Raw genomic sequence first — 14,854 nt, forward strand, 5'->3', positions numbered from 1 at the left:
AGGTGAGCCCTGGTCAGGCATGGAGAGAGCAGGAGAGCCCCTGGTCCCTGGAAACAAACAGCCACTTGTTTTTATGATCATTTACAGTGTCCCCGGTGATTGGCCACAGTCCGGGGGTGCTGAGTGTGATCAAGGAGCAGCAGGTGACTCTGCCCTGTGTGCTGCTGGCGGGAAACCCCCTACCTGAGAGACGCTGGCTACACAACCACGGCCTGGTGAGAAGGTTATACACACACACTGTCACACACACACACACACACACACACACACACACACACACACACACACACACACACACACACACACACACACACACACACACACACACACACACACACACACACACACAACTGGTGCCTGAGATCTGCCTGTGGTTAAGCACTGTGAATAAGATCACACCAATTTGTTCTCAGACAGTCGAGGAATGATGATTTTTTTTTTTTAACAAAACCACTCCACAATTACTTACTCACTGCAACGTTTATGAAGGTGTCTATTGTTTTAGCAATGATTTTAAAACTAATATTAGACTCGTCTATGGACCACCAGTGCCTGTTTTGAGTAGAGGTCCATTCTTTAAGTGTATTTGGGTGTTTCATACATACCGCATGTTTTATACATACCACATGTTTTATACATACCGCATGTATTATACATACCGCATGTTTTATACGTACCGCCTGTTTTATACATACCGCCTGTTTTATACATACCGCCTGTTTTATACATTCCACATGTTTTATACATACCACATGTATTATACATACCACCTGTTTTATACATACCGCCTGTTTCATACATACCACATGTTTTATACATACCGCCTGTTTTATACATACCGCATGTATTATATATACCACATGTTTTAGACATACCGCATGTTTTATACGTACCGCCAGTTTTATACATACCACATGTTTTATACATACCACATGTATTATACATACCACATGTATTATACATACCACATGTATTATATATACCTCATGTTTTATACATACCGCCTGTTTTATACATACCACATGTTTTATACATACCACATGTATTATACATTCCACATGTATTATACATACTGCCTGTTTTATACATACCGCATGTTTTATACATACGGCATGTTCCATACATACCACCTGTTTTATACATACCACATGTATTATACATACCGCCTGATTTGTACATACCACATGTTTTATACATACCGCCTGTTTTATACATACCACCTGTTTTATACATACCACATGTATTATACATACCGCCTGTTTTATACATACAGCATGTTTTATACATACCACATGTTTTATACATTCCACATGTTTTATACATACCGCATGTTTTATACATACGGCATGTTTTATACATATACGGCATGTTTTATACATACCACCTGTTTTATACATACCACATGTATTATACATACCACATGTTTTATACATTCCACATGTTTTATACATACCACCTGTTTTATACAAAACACATGTATTATACATACCGCATGTTTTATACATACCGCATGTTTTATACATAGCGCATGTTTTATACATACCGCATGTTTTATACATAGCGCATGTTTTATACATACCACATGTTTTATACATACCACATGTTTTATACATACCACATGTGTTATACATACCACATGTTTTATTCATACCGCATGCCAATACAGCTGGTTGTGTGTGTCTGTGTGTGTCCCTTCATGTAATGTTCTCACCTGTTGGATGTGTTCCTGTCCGTGCCAGGTGAGCTCCAGCCCGTATGTGACGGTGCGTAGAGACGGCAGCCTGCATATAGAACACGTTCGTCTGGAGGATGGAGGGAAATACACCTGCCTGGCAGAGAACGTTCTGGGCTCCAGCAACCGCACCACCACCCTCAACATCTATGGTAAGACCACAGTAAGGCCACAATACCATGGTTAACATCTACTATATGACCACAGTAAGACCACAATACCATGGTTAACATCTACTATACGACCACAGTAAGACCACAATACCATGGTTAACATCTACTATAAGACCACAGTAAGACCACAATACCATGGTTAACATCTACTATACGACCACAGTGATACTACAATACCATGGTTAACATCTACTATACGACCACAGTAAGACCACAATACCATGGTTAACATCTACAATACGACCACAGTAAGACCACAATACCATGGTTAACATCTACTATCTGACCACAGTAAGACCACAATACCATGGTTAACATCTACAATACGACCACAGTAAGACCACAATACCATGGTTAACATCTACAATACGACCACAGTAAGACCACAATACCATGGTTAACATCTACAATACGACCACAGTAAGACCACAATACCATGGTTAACATCTACTATACGACCACAGTAAGACCACAATACCATGGTTAACATCTACTATACGACCACATTAAAACCACAATACCATGGTTAACATCTACTATCTGACCACAGTAACACCACAATACCATGGTTAACATCTACTATACGACCACAGTGAGACCACAATACCATGGTTAACATCTACAATACGACCACAGTAAGACCACAATACCATGGTTAACATCTACTATACGACAACAGTAAGACCACAATACCATGGTTAACATCTACAATACGACCACAGTGAGACCACAATACCATGGTTAACATCCACTATACGACCACAGTAAGACCACAATACCATGGTTAACATCTACGATACGACCACAGTAAGACCACAATACCATGGTTAACATCTACTATACGACCACAGTAAGACCACAATACCATGGTTAACATCTACAATACGACCACAGTAAGACCACAACACCAAGGTTAACATCTACTATACGACCACAGTAAGACCACAATACCATGGTTAACATCTACTATACGACCACAGAAGGCCACAATACCATGGTTAACATCTACAATACGACCACAGTAAGACCACAATATCAAGGTTAACATCTACTATACGACCACAGTAAGACCATAATACCATGGTTAACATCTACTATACGACCACAGTAAGACCACAATTCCATGGTTAACATCTACTATACGACCACAGTAAGACCACAATAACATGGTTAACATCCACTATACGACCACAGCAAGACCACAATACCATGGTTAACATCTACTATCTGACCACAGTAAGACCACAATACCATATTGAACATCTACGATACGACCACAGTAAGACCACAAAACCATGGTTAACATCCACTATACGACCACAGCAAGACCACAATACCATGGTTAACATCTACTATCTGACCACAGTAAGACCACAATACCATGGTTAACATCTACTATACGACCACAGTAAGACCACAATACCATGGTTAACATCTACAATACGACCACAGTAAGACCACAATACCATGGTTAACATCTACTATACGACCACAGCAAGACCACAATACCATGGTTAACATCTACTATACGACCACAGTAAGACCACAATACTATGGTTAACATCTACAATACGACCACAGTAAGACCACAATAAGACCACAATACCATGGTTAACGTCTACAATACGACCACAGTAAGACCACAATACCATGGTTAACATCTACTATACGACCACAGTAAGACCACAATACCATGGTTAACATCTACTATACGACCACAGCAAGACCACAATACCATGGTTAACATCTACTATCTGACCACAGTAAGACCACAATACCATGGTTAACATCTACTATACGACCACAGTAAGACCACAATACCATGGTTAACATCTACAATACGACCACAGTAAGACCACAATACCATGGTTAACATCTACTATACGACCACAGTAAGACCATAATACCATGGTTAACATCTACTATACGACCACAGTAAGACCACAATAACATGGTTAACATCCACTATACGACCACAGCAAGACCACAATACCATGGTTAACATCTACTATCTGACCACAGTAAGACCACAATACCATGGTGAACATCTACGATACGACCACAGTAAGACCACAATACCATGGTTAACATCCACTATACGACCACAGCAAGACCACAATACCATGGTTAACATCTACAATACGACCACAGTGAGACCACAATACCATGGTTAACATCTACTATACGACCACAGTGAGACCACAATACCATGGTTAACATCTACAATACGACCACAGTAAGACCACAATACCATGGTTAACATCTACAATACGACCACAGTGAGACCACAATACCATGGTTAACATCCACTATACGACCACAGTAAGACCACAATACCATGGTTAACATCTACGATACGACCACAGTAAGACCACAATACCATGGTTAACATCTACTATACGACCACAGTAAGACCACAATACCATGGTTAACATCTACAATACGACCACAGTAAGACCACAACACCAAGGTTAACATCTACTATACGACCACAGTAAGACCACAATACCATGGTTAACATCTACTATACGACCACAGAAGGCCACAATACCATGGTTAACATCTACAATACGACCACAGTAAGACCACAATATCAAGGTTAACATCTACTATACGACCACAGTAAGACCATAATACCATGGTTAACATCTACTATACGACCACAGTAAGACCACAATTCCATGGTTAACATCTACTATACGACCACAGTAAGACCACAATAACATGGTTAACATCCACTATACGACCACAGCAAGACCACAATACCATGGTTAACATCTACTATCTGACCACAGTAAGACCACAATACCATATTGAACATCTACGATACGACCACAGTAAGACCACAAAACCATGGTTAACATCCACTATACGACCACAGCAAGACCACAATACCATGGTTAACATCTACTATCTGACCACAGTAAGACCACAATACCATGGTTAACATCTACTATACGACCACAGTAAGACCACAATACCATGGTTAACATCTACAATACGACCACAGTAAGACCACAATACCATGGTTAACATCTACTATACGACCACAGCAAGACCACAATACCATGGTTAACATCTACTATACGACCACAGTAAGACCACAATACTATGGTTAACATCTACAATACGACCACAGTAAGACCACAATAAGACCACAATACCATGGTTAACGTCTACAATACGACCACAGTAAGACCACAATACCATGGTTAACATCTACTATACGACCACAGTAAGACCACAATACCATGGTTAACATCTACTATACGACCACAGCAAGACCACAATACCATGGTTAACATCTACTATCTGACCACAGTAAGACCACAATACCATGGTTAACATCTACTATACGACCACAGTAAGACCACAATACCATGGTTAACATCTACAATACGACCACAGTAAGACCACAATACCATGGTTAACATCTACTATACGACCACAGTAAGACCATAATACCATGGTTAACATCTACTATACGACCACAGTAAGACCACAATAACATGGTTAACATCCACTATACGACCACAGCAAGACCACAATACCATGGTTAACATCTACTATCTGACCACAGTAAGACCACAATACCATGGTGAACATCTACGATACGACCACAGTAAGACCACAATACCATGGTTAACATCCACTATACGACCACAGCAAGACCACAATACCATGGTTAACATCTACAATCTGACCACAGTAAGACCACAATACCATGGTTAACATCTACTATACGACCACAGTAAGACCACAATACCATGGTTAACATCTACAATACGACCACAGTAAGACCACAATACCATGGTTAACATCTACTATACGACCACAGTAAGACCCCAATACCATGGTTAACATCTACAATACAACCACAGTAAGACCACAATACCAAGCTTAACATCTACTATACGACCACAGTAAGACCAGAATACCATGGTTAACATCTACTATCTGACCACAGTAAGACCACACTACCATGGTTAACATCTACAATACGACCACAGTAAGACCACAATACCATGGTTAACATCTACTATACAACCACAGTCAGACCACAATACCATGGTTAACATCTACTATACGACCACAGTAAGACCACAATACCATGGTTAACATCTACAATACGACCACAGTAAGACCACAATAAGACCACAATACCATGGTTAACGTCTACAATACGACCACAGTAAGACCACAATACCATGGTTAACATCTACTATACGACCACAGTAAGACCACAATACCATGGTTAACATCTACTATACGACCACAGCAAGACCACAATACCATGGTTAACATCTACTATCTGACCACAGTAAGACCACAATACCATGGTTAACATCTACTATACGACCACAGTAAGACCACAATACCATGGTTAACATCTACTATACGACCACAGCAAGACCACAATACCATGGTTAACATCTACTATACGACCACAGTAAGACCACAATACTATGGTTAACATCTACAATACGACCACAGTAAGACCACAATAAGACCACAATACCATGGTTAACGTCTACAATACGACCACAGTAAGACCACAATACCATGGTTAACATCTACTATACGACCACAGTAAGACCACAATACCATGGTTAACATCTACTATACGACCACAGCAAGACCACAATACCATGGTTAACATCTACTATCTGACCACAGTAAGACCACAATACCATGGTTAACATCTACTATACGACCACAGTAAGACCACAATACCATGGTTAACATCTACAATACGACCACAGTAAGACCACAATACCATGGTTAACATCTACTATACGACCACAGTAAGACCATAATACCATGGTTAACATCTACTATACGACCACAGTAAGACCACAATAACATGGTTAACATCCACTATACGACCACAGCAAGACCACAATACCATGGTTAACATCTACTATCTGACCACAGTAAGACCACAATACCATGGTGAACATCTACGATACGACCACAGTAAGACCACAATACCATGGTTAACATCCACTATACGACCACAGCAAGACCACAATACCATGGTTAACATCTACAATCTGACCACAGTAAGACCACAATACCATGGTTAACATCTACTATACGACCACAGTAAGACCACAATACCATGGTTAACATCTACAATACGACCACAGTAAGACCACAATACCATGGTTAACATCTACTATACGACCACAGTAAGACCCCAATACCATGGTTAACATCTACAATACAACCACAGTAAGACCACAATACCAAGCTTAACATCTACTATACGACCACAGTAAGACCAGAATACCATGGTTAACATCTACTATCTGACCACAGTAAGACCACACTACCATGGTTAACATCTACAATACGACCACAGTAAGACCACAATACCATGGTTAACATCTACTATACAACCACAGTCAGACCACAATACCATGGTTAACATCTACTATACGACCACAGTAAGACCACAATACCATGGTTAACATCTACAATACGACCACAGTAAGACCACAATAAGACCACAATACCATGGTTAACGTCTACAATACGACCACAGTAAGACCACAATACCATGGTTAACATCTACTATACGACCACAGTAAGACCACAATACCATGGTTAACATCTACTATACGACCACAGCAAGACCACAATACCATGGTTAACATCTACTATCTGACCACAGTAAGACCACAATACCATGGTTAACATCTACTATACGACCACAGTAAGACCACAATACCATGGTTAACATCTACAATACGACCACAGTAAGACCACAATACCATGGTTAACATCTACTATACGACCACAGTAAGACTACAATACCATGGTTAACATCTACTATACGACCACAGTAAGACCACAATACCATGGTTAACATCTACTATACGACCACAGTAAGACCACAATACTATGGTTAACATCTACTATCTGACCACAGTAAGACCACAATACCATGGTTAACATCTACTATACGACCACAGTAAGACCAGAATACCATGGTTAACATCTACTATCTGACCACAGTAAGACCACACTACCATGGTTAACATCTACAATACGACCACAGTAAGACCACAATACCATGGTTAACATCTACTATACGACCACAGTCAGACCACAATACCATGGTTAAAATCTACTATACGACCACAGTAAGACCACAATACCATGGTTAACATCTACAATACGACCACAGTAAGACCACAATAAGACCACAATACCATGGTTAACGTCTACAATACGACCACAGTAAGACCACAATACCATGGTTAACATCTACTATACGACCACAGTAAGACCACAATACCATGATTAACATCTACTATACGACCACAGCAAGACCACAATACCATGGTTAACATCTACTATCTGACCACAGTAAGACCACAATACCATGGTTAACATCTACTATACGACCACAGTAAGACCACAATACCATGGTTAACATCTACAATACGACCACAGTAAGACCACAATACCATGGTTAACATCTACTATACGACCACAGTAAGACTACAATACCATGGTTAACATCTACTATACGACCACAGTAAGACCACAATACCATGGTTAACATCTACAATACGACCACAGTAAGACCACAATACCATGGTTAACATCTACAATACGACCACAGTAAGACCAGAATACCATGGTTAACATCTACAATACGACCACAGTAAGACCACAATACCATGGTTAACATCTACTATACAACCACAGTAAGACCACAATACCATGGTTTACATCTACAATACGACCACAGTAAGACCACAATACCAAGGTTAACATCTACTATACGACCACAGTAAGACCACAATACCATGGTTAACATCTACTATACGACCACATTAAGACCACAATACCATGGTTAACATCTACTATACGACCACAGTAAGACCACAATACCATGGTTAACATCTACAATACGACCACAGTAAGACCACAATACCAAGGTTAACATCTACTATACGACCACAGCAAGACCACAATACCATGGTTAACATCTACTATCTGACCACAGTAACACCACAATACCATGGTTATCATCTACTATACGACCACAGTAAGACCACAATACCATGGTTAACATCTACTATACGACCACAGTAAGACCACAATACCATGGTTAACATCTACTATACGACCACAGTAAGACCACAATACCATGGTTAACATCTACAATACGACCACAGTAAGACCACAATACCAAGGTTAACATCTACTATACGACCACAGCAAGACCACAATACCATGGTTAACATCTACTATCTGACCACAGTAACACCACAATACCATGGTTATCATCTACTATACGACCACAGTAAGACCACAATACCATGGTTAACATCTACTATACGACCACAGTAAGACCACAATACCATGGTTAACATCTACTATACGACCACAGTAAGACCACAATACCATGGTTAACATCTACTATACGACCACAGTGATACTACAATACCATGGTTATCATCTACTATACGACCACAGTGAGACCACAATACCATGGTTAACATCCACTAAACGACCACAGTAAGACCACAATACCATGGTTAACATCTACTATACGACCACAGTAAGACCACAATACCATGGTTAACATCTACAATACGACCACAGTAAGACCACAATACCATGGTTAACATCTACAATACGACCACAGTAAGACCACAATAAGACCACAATACCATGGTTAACATCTACTACACAACCACAGTCAGACCACAATACCATGGTTAACATCTACTATACGACCACAGTAAAACCACAATACCATGGTTAACATCTACAATACAACCACAGTAAGACCACAATACCATGGTTAACATCTACGATACGACCACAGTAAGACCACAATACCATGGTTAACATCTACTATACGACCACAGTAAGACCACAATACCATGGTTAACATCTACTATCTGACCACAGTAAGACCACAATACCATGGTTAACATGTACTATACGACCACAGTAAGACCACAATACCATGGTTAACATCTACAATACGACCACAGGAAGACCACTGTAGCAACAACCCGTACCCTCCACATTGACTGGTTCTGGTGATTCTTGTTAATAGCCTCGTTGTTGTTATTTTATCCTGTTACTATTTTTCCTTTAGTTTATTGTGCAGATTTTTCTTCCTTCAATTTTAAAACTCTGCGTGGTTAGTTAATGGCTCTTAAGTAAGCATTTTGTGGTATTTGTTGTATTTGATTTGATTTGTACTAGGACCACATAACCACAGTCAGAATCTATGGTAAGACCACTGTAACAGTGAGGACAGTGAGGACAGTAAAACTATGGTCAACAGTTAAAGCCATGGTTAACTTCTACTAAACAGTTATAGTGTATGTCTTCTGTGGGACCACTCTCTTGTTTCCACTGTATATCTACTGTCGGTAAGACTGTATTGGAGTCCTTCCACAATCCTCCATAATGTTCTCATCTTCTCTGTGGGCTGTCTGACTCCACACACAATGACCCTTTATTCTCCTCCCCCCCTTCTCTCTCTCTCTCTCTCTCTCTCTCTCTCTCTCTCTCTCTCTCTCTCTCTCTCTCTCTTTGTGTCTCTGTACTTGCTCTCATTTTTTTCTCTCGCTCTCTTTCTTTCTTTCTATACTCTTTCTCTGTTCTCTCTCTCTCTCTCTGTACTCTCTGTACTCTCTTTCTCTCTCTCTCTACTCTCTCTGTACTCTCTCTCTATATCTATGTTCTCTCTCTCTCTCTCTCGCTCTGTTCACTCTTTCTTTCTCTCTCTCTGTTCTCTCTCTCGCTCTCTTTATACTCTCTCTGTACTCTCTCTCTCTGTTCTTTCTCTCTATCTCTCTCTGTACTCTCTGTCTCTCGCTCTCTGTTCTCTCTCTGTTCTCTCTCTCCATCTGTCTCTCTCTCTCTTTTCTCTCTCTCTCTCTCATCTCCGTCTCTCTCTCTCTGTTCTCTCTTTTCTCTCTCTCTCTCTCTCTCTCTCTCTCTCTCTCTCTCTCTCTCTCTCTCTCTCTGTTCTTACTTCATGAATATGACTGTCTGAGTTTGCATAAAAACCAGGAACAGCTGTTGAGAGTGGCACAGTTTGGAAGGGTTTGGAACAGGAAGAGGGAAAAATATGTTCTCATTCTTTATTGGAACCAGTTTGGGTGGTGCTTCTACAATTCTACCTTCATAAATGGGAATGGGTCATGGCGTGTTGAAATGCTCTTTGAAATGTTGAAATTAGCTCATTTCTATATCCTCATATGTTTCTGTAGACATTTCCTTCTAACTTTTCTCAGAGAACAACCACAGGCACAGCCCAGCAGGAGTTGACAGTACACTTCCAGTAGACAATGTCCAAAGAGTGTATTTTGTCTACATGTTACATGAGAGAGTGAGAACGTGTAAAGTCATCATGAGTTAAATAACTAATTGTGATGTTAAACTGTGAGTTAGTCTCTGTAGCCGCTCCAAGTTTCCGGCGTTAATATCTTCCCCAGATGTCCCAGGGCCTATTGATAAAACAGATAGAGGGAGCGAGGGAGAGATTTTTTATTTTATTTTATTTATTTAACCTTTATTTAACTAGGAAAGTCAGTTAAGAACAAATTCGTATTTACAATGACAGCTTACATCGGCCAAACCCGGACGATGCTGGGCCAATTGTGCGCCGTCCGATGGGACTCCCAATCACGGCCGGTTGTGAAACAGCTTGGATTCGAACCAGAGTATCTGTAGTGACGCCGCTAGCACTGAGATGCAGTGCCTTAGACCACTTCGCCCTGAAGGAGAAGAGAGGGATACCTTTATGTGTGTCAGCCAAACACTGTGTCCACCATTTAGACACCACAGAGACACAACATACTGTACACACAACACACACACACACACAGGTTCACTGGTCTAACTTAATGCCCCCCCTCTCCTCTCCCCTCACCAGTGATGCCTACCATCCAACATGGCCCTCAGGTCTTCAGTACCATAGAGGGCACCCCCATCTCCCTACCCTGTCGTGCCGACGGAGTGCCCACGCCCGACATCACCTGGTCCAAGGTCTGTAGTACTTGGTTTTTGACGACTGTCCTCCATCTCACTGGGTTTGGGGCAAGTTTATCCAGGTCACACCAGTTGATTTGCACTGTAACACACTCTCTTGTTTTACTGTTCCTATCCACCTGTCATCTTCAGCCTACATCCTCCATTCTCTCAACCTACTTTCAGAGAGAGGAAGAGAAAAGCAAGAGGTGAGGATAGAAGGAAAGAGAAGTGGGATAACTGCCAGCGAAAGATAGAGTTTCCGACAACAAAAGAGAGAGAGAGAGGGGGATTTAATATGAAAATGCAGAGTGATTGTCAGAGAGTGACTGAGATGGCAAACGAGAGAGAGAGAGAGAGAGAGAGAGAGAGAGAGAGAGAGAGAGAGAGAGAGAGAGACAGGCAGAGACAGAGACATAGAGAGACAGAGAGAGACAGAGAGAGAGAGAGCGACAGAGAGAGACAGACAGAGAGAGACAGATAGACAGAGAGACAGACAGAGAGAGACAGACAGAGAGAGACAGACAGAGAGAGACAGACACAGAGAGACATACAGAGAGAGAGACAGAGACAGAGAGAGACAGATAGAGACAGAGACAGAGAGAGAGAGACAGAGAGAGAGACAGAGACAGATAGAGAGAGAGACAGACAGAGAGAGACATACAGAGAGACAGAGAGAGAGAGACAGACAGAGAGAGACATACAGATAGAGAGACAGGGGAAATGGATGTGCAGTTAATTCATTTGTTTTTGTTTTGTTCCTCTCAAACAATTGAGACTGCTGTGTGTTTCTGTACATCCGTTGACAGTTATATTTCCTTACATAACCTATTATATGAGCTCCAATCTGGATTTAGAAAATCCCATTCCACCAACACTTGCCTACTATATCTACTGTAACTGACCACATAAGGAAGGAAGTAGATGGAGGGAAATTGTTTGGTATGGTTATGTTAGATCTCCAAAAGGCGTTTGATACAGTGGATCATTAGATTCTGTTAATCAAACTAATAGCCATGGGCTTTAATTACTTAGCAGTAAAATGGGTTAGCTCTTATCTGCAAGGAAGAAACAGATGGTGGATGTTGATGGGACCCTATCTAAACCCAAAATCTTGAACTGCGGGGTAACCCAAGGGAGTGTGCTGGGTCCACTTTTCTTTCTATTGTATATAAATGATCTGAAATCTGCCTGTACATGTGACCTTTTCCTCTATGCAGATGATTCTGCACTGTTGGTTTCCCACAAAGACAAAAATGTGGTTGAGAAAGCCCCCAGTGCTGACCTTCTGAATGTCAGTAAATGGCTATATGACAATAAGCTGTCTCTTCACCTTGGAAAAACAGAGTCCATCTTGTTCGGGTCCAAAGTGAAACTGAGGAAATCCCCAGATTTTAAGGTGGTAGTAGGTGACATATTAGTCACAGCAAAATACTCTGTTAATTATCTTGGATATGTGCTAGATAACCATCTGACAGGGGAAAGCATGGCACAAAACGTTATCTCCAAAGTGAACCAAAGTAAAATTAGGTTTCTGTCAAGAACCTTCAATTATCTGGATAAGAATGCAATGGGGGCATTGGCATGGGCTCTTGTTCAATGCCACTTTGTCTATGCGTGCTCTTCCTGGTATAATAGTGCCCCCAAGATAATACAAAATAAATTGCAGACATCTCAGAACAAATTAGTCAGGATTATTCTTAAACTTCCAGCACTTACACATCTTGACCATTCCCGCTTTGAAATCCTTAGATGGTTCAAAGTGGAGAGAATCTCTCCGATTAAATTGTGTCTTGTACATCAGATTGTCCACAGTATGGTCTCCAGGTACCTATGTAGCTACTTTACCTTAGTAAGGGATAACCATAACTATTCAACTAGGAGTGAAAACTGATGTTGTTCCTTTTAGATTTTAAAGTGGTATGGGGGAAAGAAACGTTTTTATACTCAGCTGCCATTCTTTGGAATAGTCCTCAGAAGAATTTGGAATTTGGCTAAATAGTAGCATGTCTCAAAAGTGAGTTGTAAGATTATAGTACATGGATGAGAATGACATGCCAGAGATAGCATATGGTCTGCCTTTTGGTGCCTGTTGTTTATCATATTGTGATTGTCTCATATATATTAGGTATTGATTGTTTTATACATTAACAGCATGTGAGACAAGAAACATGTACCTGTCCATAGTTGTTTATTAGGAAAGGGATTTGTACTAATTATCTCATGTTATGAATCAAACAACAATTTTGTCTGTCATTGTCTGTTGCCATTACTATTGCCGCCTAACCTTGTTGCCTTCCCCCTTCCCTCTTCAAAGCACCACAATGAAAATAAGCTTTATTGTGTTATCCTTGATGATTTTCTTCCATTGTATGTGGAGGCGTCACCTTCTGGAGCACCCTTATGTTTGGATTTCTTTTTAAATTGTCTAATAAATGCAATCAGTCAATCAATCTGTAAGTCTGGATTCCTGGTATAGTACTTATAACCAGAACCAAGACAGAAGGGTTTGGCCAAGGCGGGTAGGCTGTCATTGTAAATAAGAATTTGTTCTTATCTGACTTGCCTAGATAAATAAAGGTTAAATAAAATAAAAACGTTGGAACTCATGACAGCCTTTTTCCTATTAGTATGTCTATCTGTTCTGGAACTGGACATGCTTGTACAGTACGTGTTTGTGTGCTCGCATCCACTTATAGTTACACATATGGTGTGTATGGCATTATACTGTGTGGGAATGAGGGGGTGGGGGTTTGAAGGGGAAGTGTGAAGCTAGAGGCTGTGTGGCGCTAGAGGCTGTGTGAAGCTAGAGGCTGTGTGAAGCCAGAGGCTGTGTGGAGCTAGAGGCTGTGTGGAGCTAGAGGCTGTGTGAAGCTAGAGGTTGTGTGGAGCTAGAGGCTGTGTGGAGCTAGAGGCTGTGTGGAGCTAGAGTCTG

At 40.8% G+C, this 14,854-nt stretch overlaps 1 protein-coding gene across 2 annotated transcripts in view; it reads left to right on the top strand.

The window, feature by feature from the left end:
• hmcn1 (hemicentin 1) overlaps positions 1 to 14,854 on the top strand; it is a 240,393-nt gene that overhangs the window by 112,156 nt on the left and 113,383 nt on the right. For both annotated transcript variants that reach the window (XM_045687880.1, XM_045687881.1), the window contains exons 18-20: positions 88 to 215; positions 1,740 to 1,884; positions 11,825 to 11,937. In XM_045687880.1, the coding sequence (XP_045543836.1) occupies positions 88 to 215; positions 1,740 to 1,884; positions 11,825 to 11,937 (386 nt within the window). The remainder of the gene's footprint in view (positions 1 to 87; positions 216 to 1,739; positions 1,885 to 11,824; positions 11,938 to 14,854) is intronic.

Source organism: Salmo salar, chromosome ssa10, assembly GCF_905237065.1.
Source record: "Salmo salar chromosome ssa10, Ssal_v3.1, whole genome shotgun sequence".
Lineage (NCBI taxonomy): Eukaryota > Metazoa > Chordata > Actinopteri > Salmoniformes > Salmonidae > Salmo > Salmo salar.